The 9,259-nt window shown below is 32.9% G+C and overlaps 1 protein-coding gene across 2 annotated transcripts; it reads right to left on the minus strand.

Annotated features, from left to right (window-relative positions):
• Positions 1-3,946: 3,946 nt before the first annotated feature.
• Positions 3,947-7,691, minus strand: LOC111386887 (agamous-like MADS-box protein AGL104). Of its 2 annotated transcripts, none has more exons than XM_023011378.1 (11): positions 7,129-7,691; positions 7,005-7,058; positions 6,896-6,911; positions 6,700-6,764; positions 6,455-6,482; positions 6,280-6,341; positions 6,083-6,182; positions 5,460-5,510; positions 5,192-5,331; positions 4,923-5,104; positions 3,947-4,330 (listed from the first exon to the last, which is right to left on the minus strand). In XM_023011378.1, the coding sequence occupies exons 1-11, from the start codon at positions 7,311-7,313 to the stop codon at positions 4,254-4,256; spliced, it is 960 nt and encodes a 319-aa protein (XP_022867146.1). In that variant the 5' UTR covers positions 7,314-7,691; the 3' UTR covers positions 3,947-4,253. The 2 variants fall into 2 exon arrangements, with proteins under 2 accessions (XP_022867146.1, XP_022867145.1); XM_023011377.1 differs by having other exon boundaries at positions 6,455-6,485.
• Between the last annotated feature and the right edge of the window lie 1,568 nt (positions 7,692-9,259).

Genomic DNA, 9,259 nt, shown 5'->3' on the forward strand with positions numbered 1-9,259 from the left:
CATGGAAACTTAAATTACAGAAATGAACAATCCGTGCAATATTCTGTGGTGAACCATAAACAAAGAAACATTATATATCTTATATTTCTATAGATCCGCAACGCAGATGAGTCACCGTCTTCGTGGTTTTTTTGACGATATTGACACAAATCGGCGTGAACTGGTCTATGGTTTCAGCGACGGCAGAAAGGAATGGAGAGAGACAAATTCTGTGTAAATGTTTTGTAACCTTCTGGGTGAATAATGATACTGCTTTTATGGAGTAAGTTTCTAATCATAGGAGTCCAGTTACAGAAAGAATCTGGAGCTTGATTTAAGGGATTAGTTTGTAACGGTTTGTTCTCTCTCTCCATATAACACACAGACACACACAAGATTCTCTTATATTTGAAACAATAACCTTAAACTCTTAAATATGAAATTGGGATTGTTTACTGTCTGGTACATGAAATTTTTCCTAGTACAAATAATATGTTGTAACCCTATTTTTTTACTACTGAATAAACATTATTTTCGTTTCGTTCTTGTGGATGTAGGCACACCGTCGAATCATATAAATTCTTATGTTGATTTTCTTTTTCATCTCTTTATTATTGCGCATAAAATCCAACAAATACATATCAAGACTAATTATCATTTTGTTCGAGAAAAAGTTGCATGTTTGAGTACTCATCACAAGATACATTCCATCTGCCCAACAAATTGCAGCATCTTTAGCAAGCTGTTGTCAAAGCTTCCATTCAAATTTTATCATGACAAGCTAGAGTACATTTGGTCATTACCTTCAACTTGTAAAGGGTGAAAATTGAAATATTGCAACAACTCAACCAAACTCGACAGCTAATAAAACCTCAATGGAAAGCCCAAATCTTCTCCTCACAAACATAGCACAATGTAAGGAATTTTATCAAGAAAATCTCCTACAGCAAAATCAATTCCATTTAGTTCGTTTTCTAGCTGTTTGTAATTAGCCATTATGTCTCTTTCCTAATTAAGCTACTACCCATCAGTCTGTATTCTTACTTCCCATATATGCAAGATCTCTTGCTTATAATTAATGTATCATTGTACTTTGGTACCTTGTTATAAAACTATTGTTCGTTTAAAATACAATAAGTGTATGATTTGTTAAAAAGTAATAAAATAGATTTTGTGTTCATGTATCATATATACAGAGATTGTATTGGTTCAAATCCAAATAATCTAAGCCTTAACTGAAATAATGGAGATTTGTGAATTTTTCTATAATTAACTTGTGATTTAATAATCTAATTATAATTCCCAATTAACTAAAATCAATGCAAATATGTGATTCATGCAAATTTGATGAATATGTAATGATGGAAAGCTCATTAAGATTCCGAATCCTCGTGTATCAATCCCCTTTAACCTTAACTTTACAATTTGATAACACGATTCAATTATGAAGATCAATATTCTTAAATTTTTTAATAATCTCTCTCGAATAGAATTAAACAATTTCTTACATGTGGTCTGACTATATTTTTATGATGATGTGAACATAAAAGAATACATTAAAAATATATAAATACTAAAGCATAGTGGAATATTTTTGATCAACAATATGTCTAACTTATTTTTCATCTTTCGAAGTAAACAAACCACAATATTCATACAATCATTGTGCACATAATTGTGAAGAAAATAATTTTATGAAAATCATTTAATAATTGAAAACATGTCTGAATGTGAAAAAGAAAAACTAAGAATTAAAGGTACATGACACAAGATTCGCCACCACTCTAGCACTAAATTTGTTCAACCTAATTGTTGTAAATAAGAAAACAAAAGATATTAAAGCTGTTCATCTCCCGAATATTCTTGAATTCAATCTTGAAATTCGTAGATTTGATTTTGATGTGTTCTTCGCTTCTTATTGCAATCGATTCTCTAACCCTTATTTTTATGGTAATGCGTTACATTTTTATCCTCTAAAAAGTGTCTAAAAATCTCCAGAATTTGTCGAAAGATAGACCCAAAAGGAAGACTACCTTCTAGAAGAAAAAATTTAAATGAAAATAAATTTTTGGCATCGAGTAGCCTGGGTGATCGATCAGGCCAAACCTGGACAGTCACCTGGGCATGTAATTTTGCCCCTGTTTTTTATCATTCATGCCCGGTGATCGCCCGACTATCATAATTGGGCAGTTGCCCAGTTGTACTATCTTTCTATTATTGCATTTTGATCCTCTTCTTCATTCTTTCCTCAATTCTTGATCCTTAACTTCAATTTACTTTGATTTTGGTCCTTCAACTTTTATTCAAGTACATATTAAGTACATCCTTAACTTCTTTCTTTTCCAATTGAATTGAAAGGGGGTCCAACAATGAAAACAAAATGAGGCATTCCTTAAGATTCAACCTTAAATTCTGTCATCATAGACAAAAGAGGAGGTCCCTGAACCGGGAAAGGTGTGGGGTGATGAGGAATAAGGAGCACGCTAGTGACAGATGGCCATTAGGGAGGCCAAATACCCTGGGTAGGTTTCCAACCTAGTTTTGGTAAAGAAGCCCAAAAGAAAGTGGAAGATATGTATAGACTTCTCGAACTTAGATCAAGCATGTTCTAATGACATTTTCCCTTGCCAAGAATTGACTATCTAGATGTCACCGTTGGATATGAGCTGTTAAGCTTCGTAGATGCCTACTTAGGCTACAATTAGATCCTCATATACTCTCCTGATGAAGAGCATAACTCAGTTATCACTACCACAGGTTTCTATTGCTACCAAGTTATCCTTTGGGTTTGAAAAACATGGAGCCACCTACCAGATATTGGTGAACAAAATGCTCATCAAGCGAAGAGTATAACCATAGAGGTGTATGTAGATGACGTGTTGTGAAATTCCTGGAATATAACAACTATATCAAGCACCTAGAAGAAACTTTACACATTGTGAGGAAGTACAAGATAAGGCTGAATCCCTTTAAATGCATCTTTAGCATTGCTTTTGGAAAATTCATAGGCTACACGGTCAACCAATAAGATTAATTGTCTCACTAGGCGAATGGAAACTTAAGTTGTTTCGTTTCTAAAGCCAGATTGAGATGTTTTGTGTCTAAAGCTACTAACAAGTTCTTCCCCTTCTTTAAAATCCTAGGAAAAAAGGTCTTGATAGATGAAGGAATGTTAAGAGGCGCCACGTCTTGAAGGATCAATTAGGTCAAGCCTTCCTCCTCTCCAAACCTAGGAGTGGAGAAGCTCTATAGCAATACTTAAGTAATTTCGGAAGATGGGAGCTACAAGAAGGCAATCAACAATTGTCAATCTACTACAAGAAAGATTCGCTACCCCGATATGGAGAAGCTCGTCTTATCATTAGTCATGATAAATAAATTATTAAGAATAAAAAACTTCTAAAAAGGACAAATTCGATGATAGAGTGGAGTACTCATGATTTTTGTCCACAAACCCAGTGAATTATTGGTCCTCGATTCCGATTCCTTATTTCTTCAGTTAAAATGTTCACTCGTACATTGTTTATATAGAGGTGAAACACAATCAATTCCCATTATTTTCAGATTCTAGAGTAATATTTAGGGTACACGCATACATGATAGCTCATTACTTATAGTTCATAGCATTCTATGACAACTTTTAGCTCGTGTTTGATTTAGATAAAAAAGCTGAATTTATTTTTTATTTTTTATTTTTTATCTTGTAGATTTTTGATAAAAATTAATGAAATGTGTAGTTGAAGTTGTGGATCCATAAAATATATACATAAAGTTAATAGTTGATTTTGACTTAAATTTTAATCCACTTTTGTATTTGAATCAACAGGGGCCTAGACGAACCTGTAGTTTGTAGCATTCAACAAACCCACATATGTATCATTTAGATGAGACCAATGTATTCTTAAGGATGATTTCTCTTCTTGTAATGGTAAACTTTAGACATGATAAAGAATTGATACAACAAACTTTTAATGAATTATTCTAGCTGTACAATCAAGTTTTACAACTTGGTTGACAACTAATGAGGTGTTAGAATCCACGCTATTGATTCAAAAAAATAATAATAATAATAAAAATTGAAATGTATGGTGTGGATGTCTGCCAACTCATTGAATGTAAACCAAGTTGTCACATAGGTTGTACACCTAGCATGCTTCACTTTTAATGGTTCCAGAAAACTTTTTATTGAAGAAATTCTACGGTGATAGCAAAAAAAGTTGTCTTGTGAAGTTGTCTAAATTAACAAAATATAAACTGCCATGTATGATCTTGATTCACTGTGGTGAGCTGAGACAGAAAGAGTTCAAGAAGCGCTCGTATCTGGGCTGTGCTGCGGGAAAAGGATCATTCACTGCAAAAATTAATTGTTCCAAGATTATGATATACTCAAATAGAGCCTTGAAAGACGTAATAAACAACAACAAATTAAGCCTTCTTCCCATTAAATTTGAATCCACTAGTTGAACTCTTTTTCATGGATCCATTGATCATTTCATAGCTAGATTTTAAGGATACAATAACTCTGAATGAAATGCAGTTTAGCTTTTATACATGCTGCACTAGAGTGCATTACATCTGAACTATTTCGTACCGCTAAAAAATCTGATTAAAATTTGAGTCAAAATTAACAATTAATTTTTACCATACATTTCATAGGACCCATAATTTTTCAACCACACATTTTATCAACTTTTTATTCCAAATCTACTAAAAATACAATTTTAATCCCTAGAAAACAAGGGTTAAGTCTTTGGATACACTCGTGTGGCCTGCATGTGTGCATGCAGACACCTGATATGAAAAACGAACTACTATGTCTATAAGCTAGTTACATCCAGTGTGTACTTGAACTTGGCTTTTCAACCTTCTTCGATTTTATTTTCCTTTTTCTTAAGCTCTGAAAAGAAATAATACATGTAACTAGCTGATCGTGGACAAATTACCTGTTGGATATAAATCTGTCCATGGAGAAAGATTGACATCAATTACTTGATCAAAATCTGGTCGTTGGGTGTCATCCTCAATCCTCCGGCCTGAACTCAAATGATCATGGACAAGCACGCTTGGTGCATGAAGGACAGTTAAGGATGGTGACAGGATATTATCCATACGTTGAGGTTGTTCGCTGCAGTATATACAAGAAGACTCAATCAAATGCATCGTTAATTCATGATTAACATCGGATTATAATGGACGTAAATATAACATTAACCTCACTGGAAGCAGGCCATTTGAATCCAAGAAATTCAGGATTTGGACTTGTGGATCCCTCTGAGGAAGCCAATCCAAAATATTGTTTGCATTTGTTGAAGCCAAATCAGATAGATTTGTGGTCTCTAGGGGCAAATTCATCTGAAATGCGATAGTAGACATAGCTTTGAGCCTTAATATTAGGCTTACAATTTCTGAGTTTCCTAGCCTAATCCCATTTGTAGTTATTCAACTCTTCTCAAGAACATATTCAAAATTTTATAATATACCTCTGTAGTTGTTTGTGCACCAGGAGAATTATACTGGTCCTGCAGAACTTGCTGGCCATGTAAAAAATTTCATAAGCTTCAGAAATTTATTGAGTGTTTGTTTGATACAAATTTTAAGTTAATTAAAATCAATTTTTTGACCGTTATTTCACTATTACAGCCGTTATTTTTGAATTATTCTCTCACAGGTAAAATTCACTTTATCTCTAACGGTCAAAAAATCAATTATCAAAATCTCTACCAAACAAGCTATGAGTTTATATTATGCCCCTGTTTGGTCTCCATTGAATTTCATTTCATTTTTCTCTCTCTTATTTTCAATCACACAATCTTCCATAAAATAATATTATACATGAATTGAAAATTTTTCTTTATTTTTTAATCACTTTTATTTATCAAAAAAGCATTATACCACCCATTTTCATTTCAAAAAATGGGAGCCAAACGGGGGTATGTATAATATTTTTTTGGAAAAAGGAAAAAAGATGCATACTGAAATCCTTGGGCATGTCCGATATGCAATATTAGAATGGTTTGTCGAATATGATTTTAGCTTCTTTTTGTTTCTCAAGTCCGCTTTAATCAAACATCAACTAAATAAAACGTAGGGCGATGAAACTTGCCTTTCGCATCCTGACTTGCTTCAAGTTTACCTCAAGAATTTGTTCCCGGTACTCGGCCTCAAAGAGTGTAGTGATATCGGACGAATCACCTTCATAAATCCTATGGAATTATAAATTTATAATGAGTAATCTTCCTAATTCCATAATCTAAGTTTAATGTGTTTTGATCAAGAGTGGATTCGATGTTTAATATATACCTCAGTCTTTTCTCCATGTGCTCAAGTTGGCACCTACATTTAAGAATTTCCTGTTGCATTTCCTGGAATAATTAACCCACGTTGGCGATTAGTGATGGATTCAGAGGCCAAAATGAAAGTGATTATACAAACTAAGTTGAGGGTATATATTCTTAATTAACACTAATACATATACCTCAACTTGAGAATCAACGCTTGCTGGGCTGCTACGCATAACAGGATCAAGAAAACGAAGCTAGTTATGACATAATTATAAAAGATTCTGGCAACTTTAATCAATTTTATATTTCGCAGTAAGAAATTGCAAAAATCTGGCATAAGAAATAAAAACAGAACAATGCACATTTGTGGGTTGCAAGGGTTGGTGTCAGTATATATATATATATATATATATATATATATATATGCGTATATATAAACCTGTTGGCTGGTTGATAGGTTCGATCTGCTTCATATTTGAACTTGCCAAGTGCCCTTTGCAGATACTGCAAATAATTTAATTAATCAATATCATTTCAAGATTATTAAACCATGAAAATCCAAGATCAGAATGGGAAAGACAAACATCGATCCACAGATTTAATCTGAACTACTGAAAAACTATTTGTCGTATTACCTCTTGGTTTTGTAGCCTTTGGTTTCATGAGACACAAACAGAAAATCATCAGTATCAGCACATGAAAGATGATATATTTAAACCTGAAAATTGAGTTGTTGATCCTTACTTTCCTCGTTCATGCTCAGGAAGATTCACATATCGAGTCATGATTTCTTCCATGCTTTAAACATAAAAAAGAGAAAATAATTAACCTAATAATAATTATCGAGTCTAAAAAACAGAAGAGTTACCTTCTATTTCCTGAGAATATGCTGACTCTTCCAGAAGGGGAAAACATGATAAGAGCAACATCAACATCACAAAGAACAGAAAGTTCATAAGCTTTCTTGATTAATCCATTTCTTCTCTTTGAGAAAGTGACCTGCCTGTTTGTTGTATTTTCAATCTTCTTGATCTGGAGTTTCACTCTCCCCATAGTGAAATCAATATCTGATCGATCAAATATACGTATATAGGTATCTTTCTGATGAAATTCCCACAATCTTTCAGGAAGGATGCTAAATAAAGCACTATTTATGTATCAAATTAACCTGATTCTCCGAGAGAATCATCAATAAAGGAAGAAATCAGTGTTTCTGGAAAAAGATAGAATAAAATAATAAAGAGATGATGATTGAGAAAAGGAAGAAGGGATCACATGGAAGGAGAAGAAGATTAGACAAAAGGGTTTTGGCACTGTCAGGCCATTGGTGACGATAGACTCAGAAATATTGATGGCGGTGTGCCGGTGTATGTACGTATTTTTCTTGTATATTGATCATATAAGGTAGCTAGTAGTTGGCATGATCATGTGAAGCTCTATATTAATATTCTTCTGCTTGCTTACATATTGTAACCTTTGACAATGTCCAGTTTCAGCATTTAAGCAATCAATTTCATGGGAAGTCGAGCATTCAAGAACGTCCTGAATTTCATATGCAATCATATTATATAAATGGGAATTTGAGAAGTGTTACCGAAATTTTTTGTGAGAGAAAGATTCGTATCTAGTTAAAAGTTTTACTTAACTGTATTTAAACCTCCATCTATCTTTCCTGGTAGTCCATCTCGCATTTTTTTGAGAAAAAATTTATATATTGTTGAAAATATGAGAAAATAATTCTTGTCTACGCATATATAACCTAATTGAATGTCAATAAATTAATAAATATCAGTTGTTCAATACTTTCAGACACAAAAAAATAATAATAATAAAAATAAAAAATAATAAAAATAAAATTCAATGACAGTAATATATGGATATTATTACAGCTTTAGAAGGTTAAAAAGAGGAAGCCTGATTAAGGATTTGAAGGGTCCCAATGATCAGTTATGCAGGTTTTATATAATTGATTTTGCTAAGGTGACAGAAAATTCATCATCGAAGCACTCACCTACTCTCATAATTATTATGGGTCCCACTATGAATAAAAAAATGTCGACCCTATAACTCATATATTCTATCAAGTCGCATGTCAGGCCTACGTTGGTATAACAAGGTCCTATGTACTTTCAATTTTGGATTTCTATGGTGTGGTTTGGGGTGGGATGAATGAGGTGGTACCATTTTCCTTCTGCAAGTCTGCTTTAACAAAAAAGTTGGCAAATCTTGGAACATGCATGCCTACAGTGCAGTTTTCCTTGTTTTCTTCAAAAACCTGAAACTCCGCTCATACTCCCACGAAACCCCTGCACATGTGAGGATGTGACTTCCTTAATCATTTTCTTCTATATTCCGCCCATTGTTTTCTCCACCAAGAATGTATGGTTTTCTTCTTCATTTTTTTTTTAAAATTAAATTTGTAGTTTTTCTGTTTTCAATATATGTAACAATAACTTTTTTTTTTCTTTTTTTGCACGAATGATACAAGCAGTTGTGAATCCAAGAATGGATGTTGGCTAGGGTGGGTAGTAGTTGATCGTCAACAATCAACGATTATAATAGCGAGGTCGTTTATTAACATTTAATTAAATAATATTAAAAATTCTTCGTATATAAATGCACAAAAATGTAAAAATTACATGTGAATATAATTCGATAGCATTAAAGGATCAATATACATAGTCTCTTACCAGACATATAACGATTAGTACGTAAGTATTATTAGATTGTTTAAAGTTATTTATAAAGTACCAGAAAATTGAATATTGAGTGCGCCATCTCTAAACATACATCTAACATCTCTAAAGAAAAGTTTCTCATCAATCACAACTAAAACTAGTAAAAGGAAACCTAAGCTACAACCTAGAGTCGAGAGAGATTGGATTTCTCAGATCAAAAATTATTATAGTTAACCCCCTAGTACCATGAAGGTAAAATTATCAACTAATAAGAATTGAACATACCGTTATTGGCTATTTGTTGCATCCAGCTTCTAACAT

The sequence above is a fragment of the Olea europaea genome, unplaced genomic scaffold (genome assembly GCF_002742605.1).
Source record: "Olea europaea var. sylvestris unplaced genomic scaffold, O_europaea_v1 scaffold376, whole genome shotgun sequence".
Lineage (NCBI taxonomy): Eukaryota > Viridiplantae > Streptophyta > Magnoliopsida > Lamiales > Oleaceae > Olea > Olea europaea.

Bases quoted from the DNA above. Each gene is read 5' to 3' on its own strand.
- LOC111386887 (XM_023011377.1), bottom strand. From the start codon at position 7,313: ATGGGGAGAGTGAAACTCCAGATCAAGAAGATTGAAAATACAACAAAC. The intron at 7,059-7,128 runs GTAACTCTTCTG...TTATGTTTAAAG, and splicing joins ATATTCTCAGGAAATAGAAG to CATGGAAGAAATCATGACTC. The intron at 5,332-5,459 runs GTATATTATAAA...ATCGCATTTCAG, and splicing joins GTGCACAAACAACTACAGAG to ATGAATTTGCCCCTAGAGAC.